General features: G+C 40.4%; 1 protein-coding gene across 3 annotated transcripts in view; it reads left to right on the forward strand.

Moving 5' to 3' along the window:
* The window catches only part of MDN1 (midasin AAA ATPase 1), a 153,021-nt gene that overhangs the window by 24,310 nt on the left and 107,913 nt on the right, over positions 1-20,798 (forward strand). For all 3 annotated transcript variants that reach the window (XM_032650959.1, XM_032650961.1, XM_032650960.1), the window contains exons 8-16: positions 3-106; positions 1,964-2,078; positions 5,646-5,839; positions 6,988-7,069; positions 9,890-9,985; positions 11,328-11,440; positions 13,410-13,558; positions 14,446-14,506; positions 20,061-20,272. In XM_032650959.1, coding sequence (XP_032506850.1) covers positions 3-106; positions 1,964-2,078; positions 5,646-5,839; positions 6,988-7,069; positions 9,890-9,985; positions 11,328-11,440; positions 13,410-13,558; positions 14,446-14,506; positions 20,061-20,272 — 1,126 coding nt within the window. The remainder of the gene's footprint in view (positions 1-2; positions 107-1,963; positions 2,079-5,645; positions 5,840-6,987; positions 7,070-9,889; positions 9,986-11,327; positions 11,441-13,409; positions 13,559-14,445; positions 14,507-20,060; positions 20,273-20,798) is intronic.

The following is a 20,798-nucleotide window of genomic DNA, read 5'->3' on the forward strand; positions in this document are numbered from 1 at the left end:
AGGTTTCCGTGCTGATCCCTCTCTTGGAGAATGGAGAGCTCTTGATTCCTGGCCAAGGTGACTGTCTGAAAGTGGCTCCTGGATTTCAGTTCTTTGCAACCAGGAGGTATGTCCCATTAACCCTTCTATTCCCACGATGGAGCCTCTTCCTAAGTCCACATGCTAGAGTGCTGAGTACAAAAGTCTTGGAATAGAGTTCTCTGGGCTCATTTTAAGCAAGGTTAGTTAGCAGTGATGACAGATTCAACATTCTCATTCCTGACTTTTTTTTTTTTAATTTATTTAATTTATTTTTGGCTGTGTTGGGTATTCATTGCTGCACGCAGGCTTTCTCTAGTTGCAGTGAGCAGGGGCTACTCTTCGTTGCGGTGCTCAGCTTCTTACTGTAGTGGCTTCTCTTGTTGTGGAGCATGGGCTCTAGGCACACGGGCTTCAGTAGTTGCAGCACGCAGGCTCAATAGTTGTGGCTTACAGGCTCTAGAGCACAGGTTCAGTAGTTGTGACGCACGGGCTTAGTTGCTCCGTGGCATGTGGGATCTTCCTGGACCAGGGATCGAACCCGTGTCCCCTGCTTTGGCAGGCGGATTCTCAACCACTGTGCCACCAGGGAAGCCCCTTCCTGACTATTTTTAATGGAGATAATTAATTTAGAAAGTAAAAGTGGTTTTTTCCCCCCCACTTAAAAATAAGTAACCAGTCTTAAAAAACTTTGTCTTGTTTTCATGTTTTCAAACATAATCAGAGATGAGACTGTTGTCAGATAGCCCTGGGTTTGAATCCTGACACTGACACTTTGTACCTGTGTGTACCTTGCTTGACTGATTATGATGGGGCCAATAACACCTACTTTACAACTTGGTGTAAGTTATGAAGGTTAGGTGAAGTGACTAAAGACCTGTCACGTAGTAAGTGCCCAGCCATGATGGTGGTGATGATAAAGCCATGTAGACCTCAGGCATTTAAAAAAATTAATTGAATATAAGCATCAACAAAGGAATAAAACCTAAGCAAACTTAGTATATGTCCCTATCTACTTTTTAAAATAATGTGAAGGCAGTGGTTTATTTCCTCCTACTTGTCTATAACTGTACAGCTTCTCTAAGGTCTTAAAATGCCCAAGAGTGAAAATAATGCCACATTGTATTTAGTGATTATATTAGTGTTTACTGTACCTCTGTGAACATTCACTTCCAGATGGAATGCAGAGCTAACAGTTCTAAGGAAGACCTTGCTAGGCCCTGTTAGTTTTAATAGACCCTGATTTTATTCACAGCGATGGTGAAGTTCTTTCCTGCTAGATACATTTCCCAGCAAGTCCTGGGACATCATAGAAGTATGTCACACAAACCTGAGTTCAGTTCTTGGCTTTGCCATTTGTAGTCATAATTGAGTGAGCAAGGAACATTACTCTCCTTCTCTTCTGTACAGTTCTTCCTTACAGTTAGAAGAAAAGAAAGGCATCATCCCCTCAGTGCAGTTGTGAAGATTAAATTACATGGCTTAGGTGTAAGCCCATGGCTTGCCCAGAGTATGTGTTTAATGAATATTCCTTCTCTTCTGGGCATGTTAAATAATTTTAGGTACTGTCGCTTTTGGTAATAAGCAGTGAACTTATTTTTAATGCTGTTGGTCTTGGATTAGGTTTTCTTTTTCCTGAAGTTATGTCTTAAGGAAAAGGAACATGTTGTTCAGTTCAAAACGTCTAATAGGATCATTTGCAGTGGTGTGAAAATAACTTGGTTAAAGCCCTATTACTCCCCCTAGGAAAATAGTCAAACCTGGCTTGGTGGCAGCCTTTCATTGTCATGCTCCCCATAAGCCCAGCACAGTGCTGTCTGGCACCAGAAGGAACTGTGAGTTTTACTCAGATGTGAGATAACATCTAGCAAGGGATAACCAGGGGCATAATTCAAGATTAAAATTGGGAATTTTGTGTGACTCTGTTTTTCATTCTGAAATACAGACTCTTGAGCTGTGGAGGAAATTGGTATCGACCGCTAAATAGTCATGCTACTCTGCTAGACAAATACTGGACCAAAATTTACCTGGATAACATGGATAAGACAGAACTGAATGAGGTATGAGGTTATTTGAAAGTATCAATGCTTTTCTTTCTTACTCTTCATTATTAAAAGTGTCAGACTTACATGTAAACAGAGGAAATAGCCCAATGAGTCACCAAAATACTCGTCACTCTAAATTTAACAGTTAGTATGCTGACATTTTACTGTATTAATTTCATCTAGTAGTTTTTATTTGCTAATATATTTGAAAGCAAACCTCATAGCGTTTCACCCTTAAATACTTTCATGCATCTCTAAGGGCATTTCCATATATAACCGTAATGATTATTACACCCAATAAAATGAATAGTAATTCCTCAGTAGCACTTAATTCTCAGACCATGTTTAAGTTTCCCCAGTTGTCCCCAAAGGGTCTTTTTTATGCTAAGTTGTTTTGTAACTAATATCTTTCACACTTAACAACTTTATGTACATTTTGATCGGGGTATTAATGAAAATTGAGATGACTTATTTTAAAGGTTTTATACATAGGTTTACTTTGTAGTGTCTCTGGTTCTCCGCGAACACTGAGAGGTGTGCCTCACTTTACCCTGCCAACCTTCTGTCTCCCCTTGGATCTACCTCCTCACTTGGGAAGCGTCCCGACTTCCAACGTTTCATCTTGGAGAGCCACGAATAAAGCATTGTCAGTGACCATTCAGTCATGGCAGGGATGCTTTCCTCTTTCTTGGTATAAGTTTTTAGATAAATAAGTGGCACCAGACAACCTTTTCAAATATTTTATCTAGCATTTAGGTATTTACTAGCAGAGGGGTTTTCAGAGTTCACCGATTACTGGGTAAACCTTGATAGTATAATCTCTAAGAAGCCTTGCCTTGATGGTGTGATTTTATAACCCTACAGCCTGTTTTACACTTGAGAGTTTCTTATCTCACTCTAGTTCCCAGTTGTGTATTTGTGTGTCCTGTATGTCTCTTTTCCCCTCTTGCCGCCCTCAACTATAAGCTCCTCCAGTAACTTAACTCAGCTTTGGTATCCCCAGCATCCACTCCGTGCCTGGCATTTTGTAAATGTTTGTTGTATTGCTTTGTCATAGTGCTCCTCTTTCTTTTGCTGTTGCAGACCTTTAAATGTTTTATTTTCAGACTTAAATTGTGAGTCTTTTCTTTAAAGGGGAGGGCTGAAGTTCACATTTAGGTGTAATTTATTGGGGATTGAGAGGATGAGAAGAACATTTGACAGCCACTCTGTTCTTACTGTATTCTGTACTTGAAGGATGAGCCAGAACTCCTCCTTCCACTCCTGCCTTGATCAACAGTGTGTCACTCTGCTCACCGCAGGTGCGACAGGAGCACACACCTCCTCGCTTCAGTGACCTAGGTCATATTTAGGTAGCTGACTTTCAGAAGCTCACTGGTTATTTTTAAGCTTCTGGACTTACTAATCCTAATAACACTGTCCTAAATAAATGACTGGTAGCTAAAAACCTTGTGTGTATTACTTAGGAAATAAAATAATCTCCTATGCCGACCTCACGGGGAACACAAGGAACTGCATTTCTGTTGCTGCCAACCACAGCCATCTTACGCTTAGAAAGACTGGCTTTGACTTCTTGCTGAAATATCAAATTACACTTCAAAAAACAAGCTCTTTACATAATGCTAGTCTCATACCTAGTAAGTGCCGGGAACTTACCCCTAGCAGTTTCTCACACCTTGTCTCCCCCGTACACCTTGAATGTGCCTTGATGCCTCACGTGCTGGCACCAGAGATGGCCTGCTTTCTCTGCCGGCAGTCCCCTCTCACAGTCACCAGCGACCTCTGCCAGGTGCCTCTCCTGCTCTGTGAAACCTTCCCGGGTCTCCCAAGCAGGGCCGACCATGCTGTACTTTGGGCTGCAAGCTTGCTTTTGCTTTCATATCTGCTTCTTTTATTAGGGGGATTTTCTCGAGGACGGGTTCCATTCCTTATTTTGTTTTGTTTCTCTGTCCCTGGAATAGTGCCTGCTACAAAGTAGGTACTTAATAAATGCTTATTAAAGGAATGAATCTCCAAAATACATATCAAATTGATAACCATATCATGTTAGATTAGTTTATTATGTGATATTGTGTTTAAATTTTGACATTCATGTTAATAACAAAAGATGTTTTTTGACTAAGGTAGAAAATGACTAATTGGTTGGTACATATAAATCTCTATTCAGAACTTTTTTCCCAAATAACTGAGCCCTTACTAAAGTGTTAAACCTAACAAATTTTTTTCAAGTAAAAACAGCTTTTTTTTTCACCTTAATCATAAATATACATGCTCATATGTTGGAATTACTACTCAGCAATAAAATAGAATGAACTACTGATACATACAGTAATGTCTGGACGAATTTCAAAAACGTTATGCTGAGTAAGAGAGACCGAACTATACACTACATCCCATATGATTCTGTGTATATGATAGATTTGAAAGCCAAACTGTATAGAGATCTGAATCAGGTGCAGGATTCCAGGGATGGGGATGTGGAGGAAGGGAGTGATGACAAAAGGGAACTTTTTGTTTTAGGGGTGATGGAAATAAGTATATTTTGTTTATGGTAGCCAGGGTCCACAAATATATGGGCAATTTTGAAAATGTTCCCTTCATACACAAAAAATGTATATTCTGTATTTGAAATATCCACATGTGTATCCATTAAATTGAATTTGTTGATTTTATTATTCTCTTTTTCTGTCCTTAATTTTCAATACATCTGAAATATGTTTTCAATAATATTTGTTGTAAAATCCTCCAGTTAAAAAAAAAAGTATGAAGAAATAAAAATCTATGAGATCTACCACTTGATGACACCGTTAAAAGATTTTAGTGGACCTTACAACTTTAATATATACAAAATATGTTGATATTTCATATATAAATTGGAATCGTGATATACTTCTCAATTTAAATGTATTAAGGTGTAATATTCCTAATATATACATGATATTTTTCTTCCTTCTCAAGTAGACTTGACTTAGCAAATCCATATCATAAAAGCGTTGAACCAATATTATGGGCACCAAGTATTATACTGCACAGAATTCTTAATAGTTATCAAAGTGAATTGGGCTAGATCTTTTGCTTGTTAAATTCTGTTGTCTGATAAAAACTACTTTTTATCGGGACTTAACACCAGCTCCTTTTACTGTGATTTGCTTTAAAAAACTTTCCTTTTCCCATTAACTGCTTCTTATTTGCTTTTGTCTGAGAAATGACTTAATGACTGTACTAGAATTGTGTTTAAAAAATTAGAGTACATATTACTTGAAGGATACTTCAATGAGTAAGTGCCTGGGACTTGGATGCCTGAGTTGCTTGAGACCCTTTTCCCATCTAGCTTCTATACCCTAAGCTGTGTGATAGGTGGTGAGATTGCCAGATAACTGAGTTCTGGGCAGGAAAAAGTCATGGTCTTTGAGGGGTGGGAGGTATGGGTGAGGGTGGAAGTTGTTATACTTGGTTAAGATGACAGATTTCTTAGAAAAATTCATTTTTGGTTGACTAGTGTCAGCAGCAGTTTATGTGTGCTTTTAAAAATCACTCTGTCTGCTGCTAAATTTTCTTTGCTTTTTTTTCTCTCTCTGTCAGGTTCTTCGAAATAGATATCCCAGCTTATCGGTAGCAACCGATCACCTGCTTGACATTTACATCCAGCTTACTGGAGAGAAACATCACCCTCTGAGTGATAGTTCTGTTGGAGGGGAACAGGCACCCGAGGAAGTTTCAGAAGCCAGATGGGAACACAAAAGACTAAGCCTTGAGGGGAGAGAATTGTCTCTCAGGTACTGGGCTAAACACTTTTTTTTTTTTATGTGGAATGTAGGCCTCTCAGCGCTGTGGCCTCTCCGGTTGTGGAGCACAGGCTCCGGACACGCAGGCTCCAGACGCGCAGGCTTAGCGGCCATGGCTCACGGGCCCAGCCGCTCCGCGGCATGTGGGATCTTCCCGGACCGGGGCACGAACCCGTGTCCCCTGCATCGGCAGGCGGACTCTCAACCACTGCGCCACCAGGGAAGCCCTGGGCTAAACGCTTTTCAGTTGGTGTTTTAAAAACTGCTTCCCTCAGAAGTTCTTAGCAGCTAGAACTGAGTGGTTACAAGAAGTCAGGTTTTGAAATTAGACGTTTGGGCTACTTCATAGTGTTCAGTCCCTTTTTGAGATCTATAGTTACTGAATGGGAAGGCTTATGAAGGTAACATTATGTTAACTTTAACAAATAACTTTTTTCTTCCAGTTTTATTGAGATGTAATTGACACAGAGCACTGTATAAGTTTATGGCATATAGCATAACGATTACATACATCATGAAATGATCACTGCAATTAGTTCAGTGAACATCTGTCATCTCATAGGTACAAAATTAAAGAAACAGTAAAAGAAAAAATTTTTTTTCTCATGATGAGAACTCTTAACAACTTTTTATATATAGCATACAGCAGCGTTAATTGTACTTATGTTGTATGTTATATCCTTAGGATTTACTTATAACTGGAAGTTTAGCAAATAACTTTAAAAGCCAAAGTTGGGAATAGTTACTGACATAGCTCTTTCACCGGATGTCCTTTTGTGACGCTTGGGGTCTTAAATAAAAGACTGTTGGGTTTTGCTCTGTATAGTGAGTTCCATCCATGCCTTTGCGCTTTGTTCTCAGTGGTTGACTTGCCCTTTGAGAAATGAGAATTAGGTGTGGGCAACTCCCCTCAGTTTGCTCTGAGAATTAATTGCTCCCTGTCTCCTGCTACCTTGTCTGGCATGGATGGGGAGAAGTGAGTTCTAGGTCACTTCCTGGTAGGAGAGGGACTGGGACCACTCATTCTTTTTCCTGACACTGTTTATCTTCAGTTGCCAGAAGAAAAGGAGAGTCTTTGTTGTCAAGTGTTCCCAGACCTAAGTAAGCTCTGCCCCCCGCCCCCCCTTTTTTTTTTAAAGGGACCTACTGAATTGGTGTAATAGGATTGCCCACAGCTTTGACAGTCTGTCTTCATCAGCATCATTAAATATTTTTCAAGAGGTAAGATACAGTCTTCCTGCTTGCTTCTCTGTGCTCTTTAAGGCTGTTGATTTCTACTGTTATTTTCTGTGTCTTGACTGCTATCAAAAAGTTTTTCTTTTGTGTAGGTACCGTTTATTATCCTTAGCTAGTTAAAACTGAACTAATGTTGCCTTAAAACTAGTTGGGCCTAATAAATGTTTTGTGGTTTTTGAAACAGGTTTCTACTAATTTCAAATAAGTATAGTTTGAATTAGAGTAAAACAGATACAGTACTGAAATTAAAGCTTAAATGAAAAGAAAGTCTCCCGGGTGATAATACTATTATAAAATAGAAAGTGTTTCTAAGATCTTTAGTATTTATTTCTGTATATAATTTCTTAGTCTGTTTGATAGATTTATATTTGTCTTATCCCACCGCTAGCCTCAGTAGGGCCTTTTTAACTTTAGTCCAGAGAAATTAATGTGGGGTTTGTAAAGTACATCCTTGTGTGCTGGACGTGGGGACAAAATGTGTTGCGTGGGAGGGAAGCTCTATTGAATTGTAGCTCTGCCACATTCAGTAGAACAGAGAGAGATTTATTCCCACCTGCTTAAGAATAAAGTGATGCTGCCTGAAGATCTCTGGGCTGTTAAAACATTAACCCATTTTGACTATAAAGTGTTCTGGTTTCTGTCAGCTAGGACTGAGGAGAGAATAGTGACCCATTTTGGTTAGCAGTTTCTCTCTGTGTTTGGTTAACTTACTTTGAGGAGAAAGAACCCACATTTGGAGCACACACTTAAGCCGGCTGAACTCTGAAGTGCTGTGTGCCAGTCCTTTAATCCTCTTCTCTCCATTGAAATTTCCTTTCCATTCTCCTGCATTTCTCATCTTTCTTACAGGTAACCTTGTTTTGTACTTTTCTTTATTTCATTTAATTTTTAAAATTTTATTTTATTTATTTATTTTTGGCTGCATTGGGTCTTTGTTGCTGTGCGCGGGCTTTCTCTAGTTGTGGCGAGCAGGGGCTACTCTTCATTGCGGTGCACAGGCTTCACATTGCGGTGGCTTCTCTTGTTGTAGAGCATGGGCTCTAGGCGCCCGGGCTTCAGGAGTTGTGGCTCGTGGGCTCTGGAACGCAGGCTCAGTAGTCGTGGCGCGTGGGCTTAGTTGCTTCGCGGCATGTGGGATCTTCCCAGACCAGGAATCGATCACGTGTCCCCTGCACTGGCAGGTTGATTCTCAACCACTGCGCCACCAGGGAAGCCCCCCCAATACTGTTAATACCCTGATGTATCTCCTTCCACATCCTTTTCTATGCAAATGGGATTAAGAACTTTTTTACTGTATCAGAACCTTCCCCCCCGCCCCACACATACCCTTGAAGAGATCAGGACAATTGTTTTACAGAATGTTTCACCTTCTGGCTTTATCTGGTTGCTTCTTCACTGCTTTGACACCAACTGGTGTCCTGCAATTCAGTTCAGTTTTGATACTGACTACCTGGAGTTAGTGTAGACCCCACAGGTTCAGGGGCTCAGTCCTCTGCAAGGCTGCCCCACTTTAGACTCTAGCCGCAAGTCTCAGATGCCCACCCACACTTAGGACCTATCAGCTGTAAATTCAGGGGTTCCCACAACCTCCTCAGGTACAGTAATCACCTCACAGAACTCATTGGAAGCTCTGTACTCACCATACAGGTCATAGTTTTATTATAAAAAATATAACTCAAGAACAGTCAAATGGAAGAGACACATAGGGCAAGGTTTCAGGAGTCTGAGCACAGGCACTCCTGTGGAGTCAGGGTGTGCCACCTTCCTGGCACATCACTTTGTCACCAATCAGAAGCTCTCTAAGCTTTGGATGTCCATTGTTTTATTGGGGTCTTATTCTGACATTGGCTATTCGATTGAACTCTATCTCCATCCCCTCCCCTCCTCCAGAGGTTGGAGATGGAGCTGGAAGTTTCAACCCTTGGTCTTTCTGGCCTGGCCAGAAACTATCTAAGGGCCCATCAAGAGTTACCTTGCTTAGCATAATAAACCTGCTAAGGTCCATAAGGGCTCCAGTAAATAACAAAAGACACTCCTTACTCCTGGTAATTCCAAGAAGTTTTGACGCTCTGTGTAAGGAATTAGGGACAAAACTAGATACATTCTTTTTTAAATGCTTGCATGAAGTTTATTGATACATTACACTTGGTGGCAGCAGAACCAGATATATTCTTTGTTTTGCCATACTCGTGTCCTTTCCCTTATCATTTTATCTGTCTTTCTTGTATGTAGAAGTTTAACAAAATGCTTGATGTATTCAAATTCAGCTTTTGTAGGGGTAGAATCCATTTGGTGGTGATACGTATTTTATATTTCATTATAGCAGAAGACGTATCTTGTTGGCCTATCAGTCGTTGCTAAGATTAAGTACTGGGTTAGGGTAATGACAGCGTAATCCCTTCATTGCACACCAGGAGCCTCCCTTTACATCTAGAAAGTAATCTTCTGGTGTTACCTCCACTGTCTGGAAGTCGTTTCCCCCCACGGAACCATATACCCAAGGATTAATGCTAATTGCTATTATTACCTGAATTTTGGATTTGCAAACTGAGGCGTTTGTGTGTGTTTTCCTAATTAACTGGTATTTTGATAATAAAGCCTTCACATTTTTTGGTGTCCTGTCTCTGTTATGGTAAGGTCCTTTGAGTCTAGGGTTGGTACTTTATTTGTATTCTCCTTAGTCTTACTTGCAGAAAAGTTCTGCTGGATTTTATGTTCCTCCCTTTTGTGGCCTGGATAGTGATGCTCTGTTATTAATGTATTATTTTAAAAATCAGTTGGCATTTACCTTGGTTATTTTAATAGGCTCTGGACTGTTTCACAGCAATGCTCTCTAAGCAGACAAGCAAACTGAAAATGGCAGAAGTCATTGGAAGCAAATTGAACATTTCCAAGAAAAAGGTATGTAATACTATTTTTACTTCCCTCTTGAAAGGAAGCTGGGATATTTAGCTTAATTGCTGATCTCTGGTCCTTACTTGGAACAGCTTTTGCAAATAACAGCCTCCTCTGTCAGAGTTGGTACTTTCATTGCTGCCTCTCATGGGCATAAAACTCACTGTCTCCTGGATAAGTAGTTCTCCCTGTGTTCCACGTTCTTAGAGTGCGCTGCCTTGCATCCTTTTTCACACGCACGCCTTTTTCTCCAGTGCTTAAGGAGCATGTTATTCTGTAGGTTGTGGTGTCAGGACTGGAACCATGTCTTAGTAACTCCTTTGTCTGTAGCTCTGTGCACAATTAGATTTTTTTCAACTTTCCAACTTTTTATAGTTAATATATTCAAACATCAAAAAAGTTGAAAAGTGGAACACCTGTATACCCACTACTTAGGTTCACTGCTGATACTGTTAATATTTGCCTTTCCTGTTTTATATCAAAATATGTACTTCTGGAGGAGAGAGCCTTTCAGCAATGGTGTTGGTAGCTGGAGAAATGTCTGGGGCTCATCTTGAGGCAGATATTTGGCGTTGCCAAATGAATGATGACTCAAAAGCCTTAGTCAGGAACCGAGATGGTTAGAGGTGTTCCTTAGGCTATCGGGAAACTATCGGGATGGTTTTGGCTGCAGGTAATGGAGCACCTACTAAAAGGGGCTGAAGTAATAAGTATGTTAATTATAGTAGACAAGAGAAATGAGACTACCATGATTGGCTTAGGTTGATCAATATTCAGCCCCTTTGGTTGAAGAGGGGTTTACCTTCCCTGGGCAATTTGCCCCTTTTACTCCTAACCCCAAACCCTGAGCAAAATCTTGGTTCTTTGGGTTAGCGATGAGGATAAGCCTGATGGGTACGTGTCCTGAGCCTCTGTCACAGCTTCTCTTTCTGCTTTGGCTGTCGTCAGATGTATCATGGTTTATTCAAGTGACTGTTTCCTGCATTATGTTAGAAATTTAAAGCAGAGGAAAGCATAGAGGAAGAAAAATTACTTTGTTTTTTTTTCATATCTTTTAGGAGTAAAACTTTCTGTTCACTGTGTTCACTTCATATAGGTAGATAGAGGCTCATTTGAATGAATAAAAAGTACTATTACAGGGTAACATTCATGATCAGTGTTTTTAAAAACATATGAGAAACTTGGAGAATTAAAAAATATATAATTAAAAGCTAACTTACCTGTCTTGGAAGCCCGAAAATGCCTCTTGGTAGAGGGCATGTTAGAGGAGCACAGTAAGCCTCACGGATGAGAAGTATTTGAAGAGCATGCAGAACTTTACTCAGGTAAAATCTTTCCCCTCCCATAGGCTGAATTCTTCTGTCAACTTTATAAACCAGAAATTGCGATCAATGAGCTAGATGTGCAAGTGGGTCGAGTGCGGCTTCTACGGAAACAAAGTGAGACTGTCCACATACAGAGGTAAACAGGGTTCCAAACTGATCTGAGCACTGTGGGGTTGTTGGGAAATTGATAGAAGGAATGTCTGGTCCAGCCCCTTATTTTTGAGTAAAACATGTCAGAACTGTGATCTCTTCAGTGTACTAGACAGTAAGGAGCAGTGATTTCCCAAAATGTGTTCTGTGAAACTAGATGTTAATAGGTGGAGGAGGTGATGAGGGTCATTAGAGACTTGGGACTAGCAAAGGTATATCTTTGATTTTATTCATTGTAGTGTATTTAGTGAATTAAGCATCACCTGGAGGTCAGGCTTGGTCCTAACATTAGTCTGTTAATCCCCTGAGGGCTGGAGTTGTATACGTTTCTGAGATTTATTAAAGTTATTTATTAAATATTTGCTATATGCCTGACGTTGTGCTGAGTACCTTTTTGCATGTTTTCTCATGTAGTGGTTGTAGTAAGCCTGTGAATTAATGTGTGTGTTAGTGTCCTTAGGGCTCTCCTAACAAATTACCATAAACTTGATGGCCTAAAACAGCAGGCATTTATTCTCAGTTCTGAAGGCTGGAAGGCTGAAACCAAGGTATTGGCGGGGCCACACTACTTCTGAAGACTCTTGACTCTTCCTGGCTTCTGCTGGCTCCCAGCAATCTTTGGTGTTCCGTGCCTTGTAGCTGCATCAGTCCAATCTCTGATGCCATTGTCATATGGTCTTCTTCCCTGTGTGTGTTTCTTTGTGTCTCTGAATTTCTCTTTCTTTATAAGGACACCAGCCAGTGGATTTAAGATTGACCCTTAAATCCAGTATGATACGATTTTAATCTTATTATACCTGTAAAGAGCTTTTTTCCAAATAAAGTCACATTCACAGGTTCTCAGTAGACATGAATTTTGGGGGAACATAATTCAACCCTCTACAGCTAGTAACTGTTGTTATCCAGATTTTACAAGTTAGGAAACCGAGCTAAGAGAGGTTAAGTAGTTTGTGCAAGGTGACATAGGTAGTACAGATGTTTTATCTTATTGGTGTTTTGAATTTCCAGAGCCTAGTGAAGTAGCAGTTATGTAAATGCTCCACGTATGTAGAATGAATGAATTCTGCAATTCATATGTTGTAAGGACATCTGTTATAGCAGCGGTCCCCAACCTTTTTGGCACCAGGGACTGGTTTCGGGGAAGACAATTTTTCCACAGATGGGGTTGGTCGGGGGTAGTTTCGGGATGATTCAAGCACATTACATTTATTGTGTACTTTATTTCTATTATTATTACATTGTAATATATAATGAAATAATTAATGCAGTTCACCATAATGCAGAATCAGTGGGAGCCCTGACCTTGTTTTCCTGCAACTAGATGGTCCCATCTGGGGGCGATGGGAGACAGTGACACCCGAAGTGTGTTGCTTATGTCCAGTCTAGTCCGCAAGGTGCAGTTTAATTGCCACTTCCCGCTCACTGATAGGGTTTTGACATGAGTCTGCAAGCAGTCGATTTATTATGGTCTCAGTGCAGTCAAACCTCTCTGCTGATGATAATCTGTATTTGCAGCCGCTCGCCAGCGCTAGCATCACCGCCTCAGCTCCACCTCAGATCATCAGGTATTAGATTCTTATAAAGAGTGTGCAGCCTAGATACGTTGCATGCAGTTTACAGTAGGGTTCACCGCACTCCTATGGGAACCTAATGCCGCTGCTGCCACGGCGGAGCCCAGGCGGTAATGCGAGCGACGGGGAGCAGCTGTAAATACAAATGAAGCTTTGCTCGCCCGCCATTCACCTCCTGCTGTGCGGCCCAGTTCCTAACAGGCCATGGACAGGTACCAGTCCCTGGTCCAGGGGTTGGGGACCCCTGTGTTATAACATGAAGACCGTCACGCTGAGTTGCCTCCTTCTTGTTTGTTGAATGTGGGAAATATGATTCCTCAAAATAACACAAAGAGAAGCTTGCAGCCTGTTCCTCCAACTGCTTGCATACTTTCCCCTCCCCAGGGAGAAGCACACCTTTGCTGCTACGAGGCCATCCTCTGTTCTTATTGAACAGCTCGCCGTGTGTGTTAGCAAAGGGGAGCCTGTGTTGCTGGTGGGAGAGACCGGAACCGGCAAAACCTCCACCGTCCAGTACTTGGCTCATATTACAGGTAACTCCTAGAGGGGAAGCACTCTTCCCCCAGACAGCAAACATTTGACACTGACTGCCTTTTTATTTTTTAAAAAATATTTATTTATTTATTTGGCTACGCCAGGTCTTAGTTGCGGCATGTGGGATCTTTTTAGTTGTGGCATGTGGGATCTGTAGTTGTGGCATGCGAACTCTTAGTTGCAGTGTGTGGGATCTAGTTCCCTGACCAGGGATCGAACCTGGGCCCCCTGCATTGGAAGTGAGGATCCTTAGCCACTGGATCACCAGAGAAGTCCCCTGACTGCCTTTTTAAAAAATAAAAAGTCCAAAGAATATTGGAATTTAAGAAGTGCCACCACTCCACTTCCCCTGGAGATAAGCACTGGAAATTTTTACCTTGGAAATAATGTATTCTTTCCCCCTGGAAATAACCACTGTTAACAGATGGGTATTAACTTTTTTCAGTTCTAATCTGTGGTCTACAAATACATACAGATTTGGTTTTGTTTTGAAACAAACAGGATCATTCTCTGTGTATTACATTTAGTTAATAAGCAAATTGGACATCTTTAAAAGCAGAACTGCCTCATTCCTATTCTGATGGCTAAATAATATTTCACACTGGATATTTATTTAGTTCTAATTCATAGACAGACATTGACTTACTGAAGGGTTTTTTGTTGTTTTCAGTTACCTGATGCTAGAGCAGTGAATCTTCTTTTATATATCTCTGGGTTAGGTGAAAATTTTGAATAGTCAAGATTCCTGAAAGTAAAATGAGGGGGTCAGAGGAAATGCACATTTAAAGATTTGCCCTGTGCCCTTGTCCACGCATCCTTAAGGATCACACTGGATATTGTCAGTCTTTACATACAGGGTAACCCTTTTGCCCTTTCTTTATTAAAGGCCACCGTTTGAGGGTTGTCAATATGAATCAGCAAAGTGACACTGCAGATTTGCTGGGAGGGTAAGTGTGACTTTAAATCTTTTTCTTGTTATTTTGTGTTCACTATTTGAGGTAAGAAATACTTTTTCTCTGTAAAGCTCAAAACTAGCCTTGGAAAAATGTTCAGAGAATTGCCCCCCTACGCCCACCCCAGCAGGGTATTATTTATTAGAATTTATTAAGGAGCTCTTGAGTGTATAGATGTTTCTTTTCATTTTAAAGAACACTTGAGGTTCTTGCTCTCAAGGATCCTGCTGGGAGGGGGAGGAAAACAAAAAGGTAAGTATGTAATCAAGTACTGTTTGTGTGTGCGGTCATTTATCTGAAGCCTCTGTTCTAGGCTCACGCTGCCTTCAGGCTAGGCTCTCCTGCAGTTTGATTATCTTTGAAACATTAAGTAGCCTCCACTTTGTTAAATGGGACGGCTCATGGCGCTCCACTGTGGTCAGTAAAATGCCCTTCTTCCTTATTTGTGGTTTTGAATGTTAGTTTCATGAACAGTTTTAGTCTGTGCTGAAGGCTGTAAAAGCGATGGCTGCTATTGGCATACCTTATGTTGAACCCTAATAGGGTCTGTCCCATTAACTCTAAGCAGTTGCTTACACAAACTCTTAAAGGCATAAGATAATAGAATTTATTGTCCTTTTTGCTCTTTGTGATATCTGCAAGAAAGCTCTTTATTTACTCTTTTTTTGAGGACCACATTATGCTGTAGCATTATTTTTACTATCACTCTTCCTTGTCTTATATCCCTTCCTGCTCTGGATGGAGTGCTACTTTGGAATCCTGCTTCCTTTGGTGCTTCTCATTTTCTTACCATCCCGACCTATTACTTCTGTTCTGCTCTACACATGCCACTAATTATGTATTTTAAATTTATATTCTGTCTTTGAATCCGTTAGCTGAGGCTTACCTCTCTTACTCTAATTCTACTTTGACTTTATTTTTCCCCAGTGGTCTTTGTACCTTGTTTTCATTTTACTTCTGTTCAGTTAATTGACACTTAATCTCCCCATTCCCTCACTGTGGTACTTGCAATGTGTTCTTATTAATATATGGAATTTGTTACTTAACTAGGCACGTCTATACTACTTTGTATTTCTCTCTATTCTGTATCTATCTATGTCTTTAGTAATATCCTACTGTTAAGTATTCCTAACACAAATGGCGTTAGTCTTGTACTAATTGAACATGCACTGGATCTGTCTCTTCTAAGAATTTGTAGTGTTACGTCAGCCGTTGCAAGTAGTTTTAAATGTAGTGAGTACACATTGTGCCTTGATACTATTAATAATACAAAAAGGTTGAAATCAGAATTTGTTAACTGGAATTTTATTTTGGTGCAACTTGGTGAAAAAAATACATATCCATTTGTCCTTGTTAGTAGGTTAGCATTAGTCATCAAAAGAAAACTTACATGTTTCAATCTTCGTATAGTTGGAAGTATGCCTTATTTTCTGTTCTTTTGTATTATTGGCAAGTGGTGTGTAAATCACATCTTTTAATATATATTATCGATGTATGAATGACTCCTTTGCTTAAGAACCCTTGTGTATACAATTGGAAGACCAAAAATGATTTTAAAAAGACAAGGGAAAAAAGAAAAAAGGAAAAATAAATAAAAGCAAGGGAGTAGAAAACAAAGCAGCAGGTAGGGAGGTGGGTTAAAGAAGGGCTAATACTTCTATTTTGGCAGTGTGTGGTTAGTTTCATCTATGAAACTAGTTCTGTGTTTTGTAACTTACATTAAACATATTTTGCATTTATCAAATACTATGGTTAAAATATAATAAAAGAAATTTGTAGTCCTAATTAGTCTGGTTTGCAAATCTGGATCCTTTAGATTGGTTTTTTTAAAATAATATAATTAAGGATAAATATATGTTATAAAAGTAAAGCCTTCGAGGCCATTAGGCTCTTAAATTGCATTACTGCAGATTGCCTTCTGATCTTTGTTTGCATACATACCCCCTTAATTTTTTTTTTTTTTTTTTTTTTTGTGGTACGCGGGCCTCTCCCGTTGCGGAGCACAGGCTCCGGACACGCAGGCTCAGTGGCCATGGCTCATGGGCCCAGCCGCTCCGCGGCATGTGGGATCTTCCCGGACCAGGGCACAAATCCGTGTCCCCTGCATCGGCAGGCGGACTCTCAACCACTGCGCCACCAGAAGCCCCCCCCCCCCTTAATTTTGATTAGTGTTAGTGTGGTATATCTTTTTCCCTCATTTAACTTTTAACTCAATTTTGTCATTCTATTTAAGTAGGTTTCTGATAGACAGCACATAGGCCTTCAGATTACCTGTGAGTAGAGAAGTAAACCAAATTCTGACAGAGTTGGGGTAGAGAGAGCTTATGAGACTCTGTAGAAAAGAGTAGAAGATACAGAGGACTTAGATGAAGCAGGTAAAAATCATTCCAGAAAAGGAAAGTCTACCATTAAATGGCAAAACACAGAACACAGGTTCACATCCCTGACTATAGGGAATGGGGTTGGGAGGGGTAGCCTCTGAGGGAGAAACAGATAAATAGAGAAGGGGGAGGTATCCTTGGAGAAGTTAACAATGAAGGAAAGAACAAATGGGAGGAAAATTAAAGGTCTCATAGAAATAGAAATAAAACGGCTAACCTGTGTCCTCCTCTAAGCCACCCATGGAAACATCCATAAAGGAAACTGCGCAGGAGATTGCAGGGCAGGAGTGCATGCTTTCAAACTCAGAATCCTGACCCCAAATGAAGTGAACCGTTTACCTTTTCAGTTACTCAGCATGCACTGTTTTGTGTCTCTTTTACACTTCATGTTCTTTCATGTATGATAATTTTGGAGAGTCATTTTCTTTTGTTCTAGCCATTTTCTAGTGAACTCTTGTATGTGGTCTCCATGTATTGTGTATGTAACAGGTAGACCCTGAGTGACTCTCCATGAGGGCCAGGTGTTCTAGACCTCCCTCCCCTCTTGGCCTTTAGGTTGCTCCTGAGGCATATTTTCTCTGCAAAAGACATCATGGAAACCCTGGTCTCTAATGGTTCGTAGTTTGATTTCATCAGTTCTCCCTGTGGCAGGTTAGTTTCCGTTGAGTATTTGTGTTACAGTTTATTTCTATTTATTTTTCTTTTCGGAAAGGTGTATGTATGTTTGTTCATTTATTCATCACTTGAAACATATGATGACTTAACCGTTCCAGCCAGTATGCTTTCAGCTTTAAATGAACAAAATTTTTTCTTAAGGAGCTCAGTCTAATTTGAAATATAAAGCCATTTCTTTCATGAATTCAATTCACTGAGCCAATTACTAGTGGTAATAGTTGTCACAGGTAACTCTTAAATGGCACTCCTGTGCCAGCTACTATTTTGAGTCTTCATCTGTGTTCAGTCACTTAGCCTTCTTAACCTGTTGATTATCCCCGTTTACACTTAGGGGACCTGAGACTCACAGGCATTAAGTGCCTTGTTCAAGGTAATGGGTAGTCCATGACTTGAACCCAGGCAGTCTGTCTTGATCGTCTCCGTTCTTAGTCATTACTCTGCTGCCTCAGTTAGCTTTGGATCCATCTATTCTGACATCTTTAAGACTAGCTCTTTTATTTAAATAACGTGTGTGTTTAATTTCTTACCACTTCTGTTGTCATTGTGGTTCATCGTCCTCTGCCTGGTCCAGCGCAGGGCTCTCATCTTTGCTTCTACTCTTACCCTCCCCACAGTCTCTCTTCCACTTAGTATTTACAATGATCCTTTTACAGTGTGATCAAATCTCATCGCTCTCTTCCTCAGATCCTTCCACTGACTTCTCTGTCCATGTGGAATGTACTCCAAACCCTTCATCACCTGGCTCCGGCACGTCTCTGTCTCCTTCCTTTAGCTCTGCTCTGTGTTGATATTTCCTCTGTGGCTCCCCAGCTGCCCAGGGATACTTGCTTAGCCTAACCCTACCTTGTTTGATTTCCTTCCAATTCCCGTCTTTGACACAGCCTCTTCTGACTGTCATAGTCAAGTACCAGTTCTTTAAGCCACTCTCCTTTCACTTTATCCAGTCATAGCACTTGCTACTTGATATTTTATACTAGTAGGTGTATTCCCCTATTGTCTCTTTGGTTAGATTGTAAGCTGCAGAGGGGCAGGACGTGGTGGGTCTCATTTACTCAGTGCTGAACTCCAGCAGGCGCTCAGTAAATCTCAGCTGAAAAAATGGGGTAAAGAAATGTCTTTACTAATTAATGGGTTAGTGCTTACTGGGAAGCGATATTGAGTTTGTGAAGTTCTCATGCTTTCTGTCTCTGGAATCAGAATCTTCCATATAGATGCTCAGTATCAGGGCACTGGGTTTCACTCATCTCATTATTCCTTCTCACAGGCCAGTGAGTAAATAGTATCCATGAGTTCTCCAATTGTGCTTGACTGTTCTGAAACATATTCTGGTATTGTTTCAGTTCTCAAATTATATTTCTTAGAAACAAAATTTATGTCATCATTCTTGAGTAGTATTTAGTATCCTAGGCCACGGAAAATTGTATACTTGAGATTTTCCAGGAATGATTAGTCTGCTGCTTGGGCAACTTCTTTTAAATTTAGCTAGAGCAGTGTTTCTTGACTCTATACGTTATTAACCCCCCAATATTAAATTAAATTTTAATTTAAATGAACTAATTCCCTAATTCCCCAACCAGAAAAATAAAATGCTAAGAAATAGGAGAGACTGTAAATGCTGAGAAATAAAAAAAGTTGAGCCTTGGAAGGTCACAAACCATTGCAATGTCTTAAGATATGTTTTTTAACCGTCCCCCTCCCCCAATTTTGAATCTCTTTGGGAGTAGTCTCCCCACCCTCCATTGACAAGGCATGATGTTCAAGTAAGTTCTTAAGATGCTTGAATAAGTCAATTTCAGACATTATATTTTCTAAAATGTTTCAAAAACCTTTTGGTCAATCTTAATAGAGTATGGTTTATCATCAGATATACATGATGTTTATTTAAACATGTTAGTAAAATCAGTGACATGGGGCTTCCCTGGTGGCGCAGTGGTTGGGAATCTGCCTGCCAATGCAAGGGACGTGGGTTCGAGCCCTGATCTGGGAAGATCCCACATGCTGCGGAGCAACTAGGCCCGTGAGCCACAACTACTGAGCCTGCGCGTCTGGAGCCTGTGCTCCGCAACGGGAGAGGCGGTGACAGTGAGAGGCCCGCGCACCGCGATGAAGAGTGGCCCCCGCTCGCCGTAACTGGAGAAAGCCCTCGCACAGAAACAAAGACCCAACACAGCCAAAAATAAATAAATTAATTAATTAATTTAAAAAAAAAATCAGTGACATGCTTTTCACTGCCCAGTTTAGAATTTCAAATTTGTTCATAGTTTGTTTATCTAATACTAGTTTTTACCTTTAGTATAGGTGCTTCTAACACTTGGAGTGGAGAAAATAGATTATAATTTAAAACTTTAACATAGATTTATGTTAAGTATTTTGGTATTATTTCTGATTTTGATTAGAAGAAATCTTACACCTATTCCTGTTTTCTAAGGCATACTTTCCAACTTCTGTTAGCTTTAGAAGTTTGCGAATCCCGTATTTACCTTTTCTTTCAGTTACAAACCAGTGGACCATAAGCTTATTTGGCTACCCTTACGGGAGGCATTTGAGGAACTCTTTGCTCAGACATTTTCCAAGAAGCAAAACTTTACATTCTTGGGACACATTCAGACCTGTTACAGGCAGAAACGGTGGCACAATCTCCTCAGACTAATGCAGCATGTGCACAAGTCGGCTGTCAACAAGGATGGAAAAGAGAGTGAGACTGGTAAGAATGTGACCCAGGCTGCCAGTGGGAGGGCATGAGGCTGAAATTTAATTAGCAGAATTAGGAGAAGAGTTTGGGGGAAGAATGAAGCAATACACATTAGAGCTTTCTAGGACTTTAGGCAGAGCTGACTAATTTTGAAGTATTGCTGCTCCTGTGACTCTAGTCAAGATTTCCATCAACACAGGTGGTCGCTGATGTTGGTGTACAGTACCACTTAGTGGTTAGTAAGTCACGTGTGCTTAGAAGAAGAGGTTACTTCCAGAAAACTGGATTCCACAGCGAGTGGGGCTTTTGGTGGCTTAGTTATCTTCTTCCTCATCTATAAAGTGGGAATAAGAGTACCTACTTCAAAGGGTTGTTGTGAGGATAAACGAGTTAACCAATACGTATGCATATAAACAAACTGGTTAGTATAGTGGCTGCACATGGTTGGCATCATGTAAGTGTTTGGACTTAATTTTTTATACTCCTAAGATGTGATTTTTGTGTGTGTTATGTTAATTGTGTGGTTTTTAAAGTTATA

Source organism: Phocoena sinus, chromosome 12 (assembly GCF_008692025.1).
Source record: "Phocoena sinus isolate mPhoSin1 chromosome 12, mPhoSin1.pri, whole genome shotgun sequence".
NCBI lineage: Eukaryota > Metazoa > Chordata > Mammalia > Artiodactyla > Phocoenidae > Phocoena > Phocoena sinus.